Source organism: Heteronotia binoei, chromosome 5, assembly GCF_032191835.1.
Source record: "Heteronotia binoei isolate CCM8104 ecotype False Entrance Well chromosome 5, APGP_CSIRO_Hbin_v1, whole genome shotgun sequence".
In the NCBI taxonomy this organism is placed as follows: Eukaryota; Metazoa; Chordata; class Lepidosauria; order Squamata; family Gekkonidae; genus Heteronotia; species Heteronotia binoei.
The window spans coordinates 126875320-126888868 of NC_083227.1; the positions used below are offsets into that span (position 1 = coordinate 126875320).

Consider the following 13549-nt stretch of genomic DNA (forward strand, 5'->3'; position numbering starts at 1 on the left):
ACTGTACTGCTGTAATAAACAGAAAAGTGTGCTAGTACAAATACATTTGCTGTGGATTTCATGTTTAAGATTCATTACCTCTTTATGGTTTGTCAATTAAATATATAGGGACTGTAGCATGGACAGGCAGCTAAGGGATAGGGGCCCTTTAAGAGGTCCTGGAGTGCACCAGGGTCAGCCAACAGTTAGAATGGAGCCTGAAGGGCATCAGCTGGGAAAGAAGAAGAGAAGAGATTGGATTTATACCCCACCCGTTGCTACCTGAAGGAGTCTCAGAGTGGCTTACAATTTTCCATTCCCTTCCCCTCCCCACAACAGACACCCTGTGAGGTAAATGGGACTGAGAGGAGCTCTGACAGAGTTATGACTGAACCAGGGTCACTCCAGCAGGTGCATGTGGAGGAGTGGGGAATCAAAGCCAGTTCTCCCAGTTAAGAGTCCATGCACTTAACCACGCACTTAACTACACTAAACTGGCTGGTTACTGGAGGAAGGTGCCTCTCTCTCTGAGGAAGGCTGTGCCTCTAGAGCCACTTTCAGGAGGGGTGGGATATAAATCAATGGAAATAAATGGAGTGGAGACCATGGAAGCAGGATCTTCAATTAGGACTCTCAGCTGTGGGCCCCAAGATTGGAAAGGACTTAAGGGCAGATGTGGAAAGGAGCTGGACAGTGCAGAGCACGAGAAAACCAGAATAGGGAGAGGCATGAAGGTGCCCCATCTGACGCTATGGAAAGGCAGGCAGAAAGGTGGCTGGGAAGGGAGTGACAAAACTACTCTGTGGATCAGGGCAAGTGGCCCTATTGCAGCAACCCAAATAAAGCCTGAGTTTAGTGCATTGCTATTGGCTTCATGTGAGTACTTACCAAGGAGTCAGGGACATGGACAGCCAGTCCAGACCCAGCCTATTGAGGCCACTGTCATCAGGAGAGACCAGGTTGCACGCAGGTGTGGAGCATCCCCCTGAGACAAAACAGACTGGATTTGATAAATGTGAAAATGTTTGTTGAAAAATATTAAATATTTCAAGTGATCCAAATGTGATGCTAAATAACAACATCATACTTTATTGTCTCTTTGCCCCTCTGCCTCCCCTTCCTAGTTAACATATAATTTTCCATTTTTCCAGTTGACCATGGTGCGTGCTTTCATTACCTACTCCCCTCATCTTTTCATGCTGGCCCTCTTGTACACTGAAACACATACTACTTGAGTGTTTTATTTAAATCCTTCGCTGTCAAACATTAACCTGCAGTGGAGTTTCTTCTAAATATTTCCTTGTACTTTTTTTCTCTGGATATGAATTGTCTTAGTGGATTAAACCTAAGGTCCACTTTGTCCAGCATTCTGTTTCCCAGAGTAGCCAGATGCAACTGACAAGCTCTCAAGCATAGCATAATGGAGATAGTGTACCCCTGATGGTGGGAGGACATCCCCAGATGGTGGAGACAAAGATAACTGTTTTAGAACATGGCAGTTTTATTTTCAGCTATCGTTTACCTAAACCTGCTTTGGTGTGATATTTCCCAAAAGGTCATACCTAATTAGGGTTACTGGAAAGTGTGGGTTGGGGAAGTGTAGATTTCTGCAGCTACCTTCCAACGTCTGTCACTGTTGCCTTTCCCCTGGAAACACTGCCAGTGGGTTCTTTGTTGTTGTTTAAATTATCCGTAGTAAACATATTGCAATAGTGTTAAAGCACTGTCTCAGTACGCAAACTATCAACTTTATTTTAAGTCAACAAAAAGCCTATTGGAGGCAAGGGCAGAAAGGAAATGGCAGATGGGAGGGGAAAGAACATGGAGTTTGCCTTGTGTGGAGGCTTCATGCTGTTGTGAATTCCTTTGCATTTTCACCAGCAATGAGATTGAACTGGGGAATCGCTTCTGTATGGGATCAACTATAAACAGTGGGTTGTTCCCACAGAAGATTCACTGCTCCATGATGTACAGGGTTTACTAAAAAAAAAAATTCTTTTTTGTTAGAAGCAGCTGTGCAAGAAGATAAAGCATCAAGAGATAAGAGCTCTAAAGAACAAGGTGATAATGCTTTCCTGGTGCTTGCAGATCATATCCTAGATGTTGCCTTGCTTGTCACTCATGCAACCATTTTCACCCTTGCTGACGTTGCAGGGCATAAAGTGCCTTGACCTCTCTCAAATATGTTGCTTCTGGCCTGTTGGGGAGGATGTAGCCCTCTTCTAAGCCACAAAATAGCTTGTTGCAGCTGCCATGATTAAGCAGCATGTTAAGCATTAGTTTTTTTTAAACCATGCTGAAATGGAATTTCTAAAAGGAACAGGCTCTTGACCAAAAGAAACCCAAACATCTGTATAAAGGTCATCAACATTCAAAAATATACATATTCTTACAGTTGTGCATAGTAGATATGCTTGGTTAATACTGTAACCTTAGCACAGTACATGGAGTTGTCGTGGAAGATGATCTGAACAATTCAGCTGGTGCAAAATGAAGCAGCCCATTTACTGTCTATCTTTACATACCTGGACCACATGACCCCAGCCCTGAAGTCCCATCAGTGGCTGCCTGTTGTTTCTGGATTCACTTTAAAAGGCTGATGCTGGGGGCCACATATGTGAAGGGCCATTTCTCCTGATATGAACCCATGTAGTAATCGTGCCCCCTACAAACCAGAGTCTTGTAAAAACCTTTTGGGTGTTTTCCTCCCAGTGACATGTTTCTGTAGTTGCTGCTGCAACTACCATACAATGTGGTAGCAGCAAGGCTTCCACATACCAGTTTTCTCCATAGTTTAAATCCTGCAAACTCTGCAGTTGAACATTACCATACTGACATAAGAATTTGAATTCCCAGCTTTCATGTTTTAGAAAAAGTAAGTCTCTATCCCTTTTCCTTGCAGAGATATGTCTTTTCCTTTATATCTCTGCAGCATGTTTTTAAATTAAAGTTGAGGCTTCAGAGAACTTGATACACAGATTGTTATAGCATTTTAGCACTATTCAACGGATGACTAAAACAAAAAAAGCCTTGCAGTGGCAGAGGGGAGGAAATGGCCACTACATCACTGTCATCTGCTTCCTTCTCCCTCTCTGTTGCTTCCTTCTGCATCACAGCTTGCTTTGCCAGGCTTGCTCAATCACACAGGAGCAGCAGAGCAAAGCCTCTATTTTCTCCATTGGCTGAAGCTCCTCCCTTGAGAGGAAAGTGGGGAGGGAAAGCTTGCTTTGCCAGGCCGTCTCAAGCACACAGCAGAGCTACTGAGCCCAGCCTCTCTTCCTTCTATTGGCTAAGGCTCCTCCCCCTCCTTGTCCCCTGGGAAGGGGGAGGGAGGGAAAGAGCGAGAGCTTCCTTTGCCCAGTTCCCTCAATCGCACAGGAGAGATACAATGCACCTTTAGGGTCAACAAAGCTTTATTCAAGGTATGACCTTTTCGCCTTGATACAGACCTTTTCGCCTTATTGACTCATTTATGCTAGGGCTCACCTGGTGCAACTGGGTTTGCCACCCCCTTTTCACTGTATTCATGCTTTCATGACCCAATCTTTCTCAATTGGAAAGCAATGTGAACTATTTAGATGAGGAATAACAGCAAGCCAGTGAGGTGGATTAAGCTGAGAGCATGTGTCCAGATCAAGTTCACCCAGTACATTTTCTTTGCAGATTGGTGATTTTTAACCTAGACTTCTAATATAAGTAGGCTGCTTCTGACTACTATACATTGCTGTCTTTCTATTCTTGCACTGCCTCATAGGAGTTGTAGTTATTTCTTTGGGGAAATAGCCCTCAGTCTATATTATGGTGCCTTCAGATGTTCTTGGCCAGCACATGAAGCAACTTATGTACAAAAGCTCACAATGTCCAGCCATTTCATGTTTTCCTCTGGGTCTTAGGCTCAAAGCATTGACCATAAGATTTCTGTAATGAATGTCAATAAATCTGCAACTTACTGAACAACTCCTAAACAGCATACTCAAGATTGCTACAGCACAGACATTGTCTCCAGATTTTTATGCAATAATTCAGAGAAAGAGGTGTCAATTATCACAGATTGTTAAATGAACAAAAGATTGCAAGAGTGCTCATGTTTTAAGCATGTTTTAAGTTTTTTTTTAAAAATTATAATTGTGTTTGTCTGGGTCCTTTATAAGGTTTATATCTCTGCAACCTGGCATTATGTTTTATGACACACATGGCCCAGACCAACAAAGTCTCATTTATGTCAGATCTGGCCCTCATAACAAATGAATTGACACCCATTTTCTAACAGCATCAAAGCCAGGGCAAATAACCTGTGCAGAAATGGCCTTGCTCTCAAGGATGAGATCTGTGATGGCCTGGGCCTTTTATGTTGCTGCCTCATTGTTACAGAACTGCCTCATGGAAGAGTTGACCCAAACACCTACTCTTAGCACCTTCCAGTGAGGTTGTTACGACAGAATTATTTGAAAGAACTTATGGATCAGCTTGGATGGCCTTTGGCTTGACTGTTTTACTTATGTGTTTGTTATATTTTAATTAGTTGTTATAACTATGTGTTTTAATTTAATATTGATATTTGTATTTTATGTATTATAATCCAACCTGAGTCCTGAGTGTATTGAGAGAAAGGCAGTGTATACAAATGTCCTGAATAAATATAATCACATGATTTTCTTTGCAGAGGAGAAGGGTACCAGTCCACAAGATTACAGATACCATCTACGAATGTGGGCCAGGGAAAAAGATTCAAAAAAAGAAACTATCAAGGATCTCCCTAAAATGAGTCAGGTTAGAATTTGAGAATGCATTTTTTTAAAATGTAATCTCTTTAACATTTAGGCCAGGGGTGTCCAACCTATGGCCATGGGCCAGAATCAGTCTGACCAGGGCTTTAATCTGGCCTGTGAGCAAGTGACAAGAGGAAGAGGTGGAAGGAACCACCCTTTCAGCTGCCAAGGGGAACTTATGCTTTGAGGCTCTCCTTCCTCCCATGAATGAAGTGGATGGGGCCAAAAGCTTCTCCCACTTGTTCCCACAAAATGCCACCACCTTATTGCTTGGGCCCCTTCCTCCCCCATCTGCTACTGTGGTGTGTGTGTGAAAGAAAGTTTGAGTCCATTGGCATTTTTAAGACCAACAAAGTTTTATTCAAGATATGAGCTTTTGTGTGCCTTGCTATAGTGTGTGTGTTCATGTATGTGTGTTTTGTTGGGCTCCTTATGCCATGGCTCTCCTGGGTGCAGCTGGATCCACCTCTATCTCCCTTCCTCTTTTCCTCTCTTTGCTACCATGTGTGTGTGAAACAGAATTTGCGTCCAGTGGCAACTTTAAGACCAACAAAGTTTTATTCAAGGTATAAACTTACTACAGTGTGAGTGTAGTGTTGTTGTTGTTGTTTTGGGGCTCATTATGCTGCAGCTGTCCTGGATGCAACTGAATTCTCTTCACTTCCTTCTCCCCTTGCTACCATGTCTGTGTATGTGAAACAGAGTTTGAGTCCTATGGTACCTTTTAAGACCAATAAAGTTTTATTCAAGATATGAGCTTTCATGTGCCTTGCTTCACAGAGAGAGTTTTGTTGGGCTCATTATGCTGCATCTCTCCTGGGTGCAACTGGGTCCACCTCTTTTTCACTATTCATGCCTTCATGATTCAGCCTTTCTCAGTAGGAAAGCAATGTGAACTATTTAGATAAGGAATAATAACAAGCCAGTGAGGTGGATTAGGCTGAGAGTGTGTGTCCTGACAAAGTTCACCCCGCACATTTTCCTTTTTAGACTGGAGATTTTAACTTAGACAACCTAGACAGTAGGCTGATACTGACCATTATTCCTGGCTATCTCTCTATTCTTGCACTGTCTCATAGGAGTTGCAGTTATTTTTCTGGGGAAGAAATGCATAGCCCTCAGTCTGTGTCATGGTGTCTTCACACATTCTTGACCAGCACGCAAAGTAACTTATGTACAAAAGCCGTCCAGCCATTTCATGTTTTTCCCTGGGCCCTAGGGCACAGAGCATTGACCGTGAGATTTCTGTAATATAAATAAATCAAAAGTAAGCATCAACAAATTCTGATCCCATTGCTTTCACTCTGACCAAACACCTCTGCAGTCAGGGAATGTGGAATGACAGTGTTGTGGAACAAGCCAAATTTAAGACAGTATATCAAAATTTTTATCTCAAACATAGCACTGTTAAGGTCATGATTAATAAATCAACTTCTCTGTCGTTTTTCCCAAGGAACAATTCATAGAACTCTGCAAGACCCTTTACAATATGTTTAGTGAAGACCCTGTGGAGCAAGAATTGTACCATGCCATTGCTACTGTTGCCAGCCTTCTCCTGCGCATAGGGGAAGTAGGCAAAAAGTTCTCCCACCAGCCTCAAAAGAAAGCTGATGATGATTGCAAAGCAAACAGTTCCCAGGATGCAGTAAGTGAAGAAGAGTCTCCAACGTCTGAACAGAGTCAGAACTCAACTGTAGAACGGTATCCCCAAGCTAACACAGAAGATGAAACTTCTGGAGATGTTCAGCTTGAGAAACACCAACAGGAAAATCAGATTCTCATAGATGGAGGTGGTGAGGGTCCAGGATCACCCATACAGATGCTTTCAGATGATGAAACCAAAGACGATATGTCTATGTCTTCATACTCCATGGTCAGCACGGGCTCCTTGCAGTGTGAAGATATTGCAGATGACACAGTGCTGGTTGGCTGTGAAGCTGCCAGTTCAGTCGCACGATATGGCAGCACCATTGACACAGACTGGTCCATCTCCTTCGAACAGGTCTTGGCCTCCATGCTTACAGAGACTGCCCTGGTAAACTTCTTTGAGAAGAAAATTGACATTACACAGAAGATCAAGGAGCAAAAGAAAGTAGAAAGGCAGTACAGTTCATCTAGTGATTACGAACTTTCCTCTGTGTCAGGTTAAACTCAGGGAAAAAAGACAAGGCTTGGATAATAAAAGTGGGAGATCTAAAAACCTGTTGTCTGCCTGCACATGGCTTTTAAAAAAAAAAAACAGCTGTAATTACCCAACAATTAAAGCAGCTTCAGCTGAGTAAGGGGCTTATCACAGTGACTGTTTAATATAGATGCCTCCCTGGAGGATGCCTTGCTTGCTGGGCTTATGTTACATTCTCAAGAGCACGAAAGCCATTAGAAACTAATAGCCCCTGTGGCTTAGAGTTACTACACTTAAATTATGCATGTCTGCCTCTGCCTGTCTTTCTTGAATGGAGCTTGATTTCAGTCACACTCTGCTCTACCTTCATTTGCTTTTAGGTTCTTCAGTAATCGTTCACAAGAAATGAAGTCTAGCTTGAAAATCCTTCTATGTTTTTGGCTGTCTCCCTGTGACCTAACACTATGTATCAAAATGCTACAGAGGCCCTAGCCTGCCTAAGAGAAAGCCTTGTTAGCCACCTAAAAGACATGCAGTCATTTGTCAGGAATTAAAGAAGTTCCATTCCACTACTCCTGGCACCCTTCAGTTAGTATGCACCAGTCGTTTGGGACAGCAAGTTTCTATCCGAAATGATTTACCATCCCAGTAGCATGTGATTTGTGACATTTTACTAGAAAGATATGTACTAGCATCTTTTAGGATGCTTTTAATTCTTCTGTGCCATGTACTAGTTTTTAATTTCCCTTAAAGAAAGAAATGCACTGAGAATTGCTGCAGCTGCAGAGACTGGGGTGGGGTGTATGCCATCACCCCAGGTTTGACAAGACTATAGAAGGGACACTCATTTCTTGCTGCTTTGAGCATTAAATTGCTCTCTCTATGATTTTGCATGCTGCATTGGGTCTAAGAAGAATTCCAGTATACCAGTTATCACAGCAGAGACCGAAGAGATTAATTTCTTACTATAGTCAGATGCAGATCTTCAGGTTTTTCCGTGTGCTGGACCCACACATCACTCCATGCAGGTGTAGAAACGATGTAGTTTTAGTAGTTTTGTTCTGTTTTTGCATAAGCCTCCATCCTGTTTACCGGAACCAACTAAGTGGCTGCAGGGTAGTCCGGTGCCTCACATCATAGGGATTTCCATGTTGGACTACAATTCAAAGAATTGGAACTTACCTTAATATTGTAATTTTTTTGGGGACCACCCTTTGTTTTGTAGGCATAGCGCATGCAGACCCTGCCCTCTGTACATTATATGCCAATTAGAGGAAAGTTGGAGCTCCATGTTGAGATTGATAGCTTCCCTGTGGGAAGGCCTTCACTCTCAAGAATTGTTTCTACATACGTGCTCATCTTATTGCACAAGTATATTATTCTATCACCATGAGCTTCATTTATTGAATGGCAGTGTGTTGCTGTGGTATGGCCAGCAATGAGAGTAAGCTACACTGGCAGTTCAGAAAGAGAAAATTCTGAAGCCCTTGGTTGGCTGCATCCATGGAACGCACCACATGGTGCAGTACCCATTGTTACTGTGTTTCTGTGACGTATTCTATGTGTATTCACAGACAATACATGTTTCTTAAGTCTCTGCATCTTTTGTCATGTACCTCTGGACAGATAACAGGAAAATGTGCTTTTACTAATTCTTCAGTAATTTATTGTAATTTTTTTTTAAATACAGGTACATGTGATTTTACATTATGTCTGATCAATCACGTATTCAATAAATGGAAGATCTCACATATAGCTATGGGTTTGATTTTGCTTTATTTAAGTAGCAACAGTCTCTTAAAATGCCTACCATTCAATTTCACAATTACATTTTTCACAAGAGCCTTTGAGAAGATGCTTGGAATAAATAGGTAGGTGATCAGTATGTTTTGAATGGCAAGTCTCACTCATCTTTGTAATATGAGAAAGTGCCTTAAGCATGTGTATCGTTTCACTCTCACACCACTGAGTAATCCCAGCCAGCTTCCACACGGAGTTTGGAAGGCTTCCTTTTCATTTCTTTCTCTTTTCTTTTCTTGCTGCATATGCATGTTTAATTCCTCACATGCACAAAAGCATCTCGGTTTGGCAAGGTTATTCTGTATGACTTGAACAAAGTAGGAGTCAAGTTCACCTTTAAGACCAATAAAGTTTTATTCAGAATGTAAGCTTTTGTGTGCTAGAAGCACACTTCATCAGACAATAGGATGAAATGGCAAACAGTCCTAAATATAGAGAGAGTGGGCAGTGAATTAATATGCAAAATAATGGAAATGTTTGTTAGCAGATTAAAAGAAGCACAATTTGGGGTCTGGTGATCGTTAGTTTATGTTAACATTCCATCCTATTGTCTGATGAAGTGTGCTTAGAGCACTCAAAAGCCTACATTCTGAATAAAACTGTTGGTCTTAAAGGTGACTTGACTCCTACTTTGTTCAATTGCTTCAGACCAACATGGCTGCCCTCCTGGATCTATCTGTATGACTTGAATTCTTGCACAATGTAGAGTCAAATAACTATGTCACATTTAGCCTTTATAAGAAACATATCAAAGTGGCCAGTACCATTTCACAGCAATACAGACTAGGGTATGTATTACTTTGAATATGACCAGTGTTCCGCCTAAGCTGCATAGTCTTGTGAGCAAAAATTCTACTTTGTGAGCTACTGGCATTAAAGTTGTGGGCTACTGCATAAATTATTGTGCTCTGGGATCATCCTTCCTGAGCTAAGACAAAAATGTGTGAGCTGGAGGCTAAAAATCTGTGAGCTAGCTCACACTAACAGCTTAGAGGGAACACTGGATATGACTGCAAAACACTGAAATTGCCAGCTGCTCATCTGGGTTTATACAGACGCCTTGATCCTGATCCCCCACAAAAAAACCTAACAATCTTAGCCATTCTAGGATAGTTTTTCACATACATGGAATGTAAGTAATCTTTTTTGCTTCTCTGTGAAACTCACATGAAAAACAGTAACTGGACTTAAAGTCATTCAAAAATCACTTCTGTTTCACTTTAATATTCAGAAGTAATGCACTCCAGACTGTAAAGCCATGCTTGGGTCAGTATGAAAACTGCCATTTGCTGCTTTTTCTCTGCATGCAAAAAAACCCCAAAACCCTGTGCAGGCCACCAGATATTGTTCCCACATGCAAGCTGCTCAGCAGAATGAGTCATTGATACAGAGACCAATTTCGCACTAGAGCTTTAATCCTGGTTTAACTCTGTCCCCAAACTGACTTTCTGCACTAAAACCATAGAATCATAGAGTCATAAAGTTGGTTTCTCTGATTCTCGTGTCGAAAGTCAGTTTGGGGATAGAGTTAAACCAGGATTAAAGCTCTAGTGCGAAATTAGTTTTACCATAGAGATTAGCTAATACAATGTGGTCTGTACCCATGTATTTCCACTCTTATTCACTATGTTTCATACTGATATAGAAAAAAATATGTAGCAAATCTGTAGCATGAGCCAATGCCCATGAATGACTTACAGTAAACACTAGTCTGACGGTCTCCATAGGGTTATCAGATTATTGGTCTATAAAGCATCATATAGTTCAATGAAGGACAGGTATAACCTATTTAATCCAAGGAGCAATATCAAATAAATATTTTAATTAAAGAACAGAGTTCATGCCTATGACAGTGTGATCCACCTTGTAACACTCTAATTTATGAAAATCAACTCCAAAAGACATATTTGGAATTAAGCATATAACAACAACCAACATGTAACAATTCAGGCCTGTTGTATTTGAGTAGTCCAAGGTCTCAGTCTTTCTCACTTGTGCCTAGCCAGTTCCTTTGAGATACACCAATTTGCAGCTGTGCTCTGCATTGGAATGTCCTCTGTTCTTTACAGGAGTTTCTGGTATACCTAAAACATTGATATGTAGTTTCATAGACAATGAGAATGCTTCTCCCTGCAGCTTCAGACCCTTCAATCCCTCACAGAAAATTACCTATAAACATCTTTTTCTAATAGTCCCAACAACCATCAAAATACAGACTAACAGCCGGGGAGAAGCAATTCCAGCTACAAAGTGCTTGCACTATGTCTACTGATGGAATATAGACTGGAGCTTCCGTAGCCAACACATATTCATGTCTGTCATGGCTGCAGGTGGAGCCTAAAAGCTGAAGAATGTGTCTTCGCTGAAACCAGTCCTGAGCTTCTTGTTTTGGCTGCAGCTTCCTTTCCTTTGTGAATTCTTCAAGTTTATGATCCATTCCACAACAATTTTGGAATAGGACTTGGACTGTGCATTGATATTGTTTATGGACATTATTTGTTTAATTACATGGACAGTGCTTAATTGTCAGTCACATTTTTTTTTCCTTATAATATACTAGAGGTTGGACACAGAAATTGTTGTCATAATCCCCGGTTGGGGGCAGAGGATCCCCTGGTTTGGAGGCCTTCACCTCACTTAAGGGTTATCAAAAAGCAAGGTGGGAGGATAGGGGAAATGTCTGATGAGCATTCTATTGCACCCTACTAGCGTGTACTCATGCTTCGCTACGGTATTTAACTACCTTTAATACAGTTATAATACTTCTGGGTATATAATTTATGTGTGTGTGTTTTAGGAAGAGTGCTTTGGTTTTGGAACTGGTTTTGCAATATAGCAGTAGAAATAAGGCCCATTGTGAGGGAAAATACAATGGGCTCTAGAAAGAAGCTCTGAGTGACTGCCCACCCACCCTTGCTGTCTTCCCATCCACTCACCCAAGTGAAGGCTTTCACTCCCCCCCCCCTCCCCAAGGCAGCCATTTTCTGTAAGGGAACTGATCTGACTTCAGCTTTCCATCTCCTCCCCCCTCTGCAGCCTCTGCCTAAGAAAAATAGGCATGAGTCAATCAGGACACTTGTTTTTATACATAATAGATGGAAACCAGTTTCCATAGATTATAATGGAGAATTGACCCATGGGTATCTGGGCTAGGGTTGCCATCCCCAGGTGGGGGCAGCGGATCCCCCGGTTTGGAGGCCCTCCCCCCGCTTCAGGGTCATCAGAAAGCAGGGGAGGGGAGGGAAATGTCTGCTGGGAACTCTATTATTCCCTATGGAGATTTATTCCCATAGAAAATCATGAAGAATTGATCTGCGGGTATCTGGGGCTCTGGGGGGGGGCTGTTTTTTGAGGTAGATGCACCAAATTTTCAGTATAGCATCTAGTGCCTCTCCCCAAAATACCCCCCAAGTTTCAAAAGGATTGGACCAGGGGGTCCAATTCTATGAGCCCCAAAAGAATGTGCCCCTATCCTTCATTATTTCCTATGGAAGGAAGGAATTGAAAAGGTGTGCCGTCCCTTTAAATGTGATGGCCAGAACTCCCTTTGGAGTTCAATGATACTTGTCACAGCCTTGATCTTGGCTCCACCCCTAAAGTCTCCTGGCTCCACCCCAAAGTCCCCAGATATTTCTTAAATTGGACTTGGCAACCCTAATCTGGGCACTATTTTTTCTTTTTAGGTAGAGGCACAAATTTTTCAGCATAGCATCTGAAGAAGAAGAAGTTATTGGATTTATATCCCGCCCTCCACTCCAAAGAGTCTCAGAGCAGCTCACAATCTCCTTTACCTTCCTCCCCCACAACAGACACCCTGTGAGGTGGGTGAGGCTGGAGAGGGCTCTCCCAGCAGCTGCCCTTTCAAGGACAACCTCTGCCAGAGCTATGGTTGACCCAAGGCCATTCCAGCAGGTGCAAGTGGAGGAGTGGGGAATCAAACCCGGTTCTCCCAGATAAGAGTCAGCACACTTAACCACTACACCAAACTGGCTCTCCAGTATCTGGTGCCTGTCCTCAAACCCCCTCCCCCCAAGTTTCAAAAAGATTGGACAAGGGGTCCCTTTCAATGAGCTCCAAAATAAGGTGCCCCATCCTTCATTATTTCCAATTGAAAGAAGGCATTTAAAAGGAGTGCGGTCCCTTTAAATGTGATGGCCAGAACTCCCTTCATAGTTCTATTGTGCTTGTCACAACCTTGCTCCTGGCTCCACCCCCAAAGTACCCAGATATTTCCTGAGTTGGACCTGGCAACCCTAGTTCTTCTGAGGTGAGAGTCTTCTCCCTGCAGCTCCAGTCCCTCAAGGAAAATTGTACATTTTTTTTTCTTACAAGGAAAACCCCAACTCTCTAACTCCCTCTAATGAGCTCAAGGTTACATAGGCACATAGTAATATGCTTCAAATGGCAGGCTTATGCTTAAAACTATTTCAATATCAGCTCCTTATAAAAGCAGTATAATATATCTACAGCAATGAGGCTGGAGAGCAACATATGAGGAATCAGTAAATCAGCCAGAAGCATGTCTCTCTCTTACACACAAGAACTTTTTCTGTGGTCTTGTGTATACAAACATTGAAAGTTAAAGTGAATTGGCAATCTCAGTAGTATTTTATCTATCTAGCATGCCCATAGCAGTGGAGAAGAACTAAGAAGTATCAGAAGAAGTGAGCAGCAATTCATGAAAGCTCCTACCTTGCCACAAATGTTGTTTGTCTTTAACATGTTACTGTACTTTTGTTTTTTTCTACTACTATAGACAGACTAACATGACTACCCAACTTGATCTAGCATGTCCATAATTTGCAGCATTGAATGGTGAGTGGCCTATGTCCATAGACTGTCACAGATGCCACACCAGCACCACATTTTTTTTATACTA

The 13549-nt window shown here is 42.1% G+C and overlaps 1 protein-coding gene across 2 annotated transcripts in view; it reads left to right on the forward strand.

The window, feature by feature from the left end:
- The window catches only part of TBC1D9B (TBC1 domain family member 9B), a 48694-nt gene extending 40067 nt beyond the window's left edge, over positions 1–8627 (forward strand). For both annotated transcript variants that reach the window (XM_060240338.1, XM_060240337.1), the window contains 3 exons: positions 1987–2040; positions 4643–4749; positions 6202–8627. In XM_060240338.1, coding sequence (XP_060096321.1) covers positions 1987–2040; positions 4643–4749; positions 6202–6897 — 857 coding nt within the window. In that variant the 3' untranslated portion in view covers positions 6898–8627. The remainder of the gene's footprint in view (positions 1–1986; positions 2041–4642; positions 4750–6201) is intronic.
- Positions 8628–13549: the final 4922 nt, after the last annotated feature.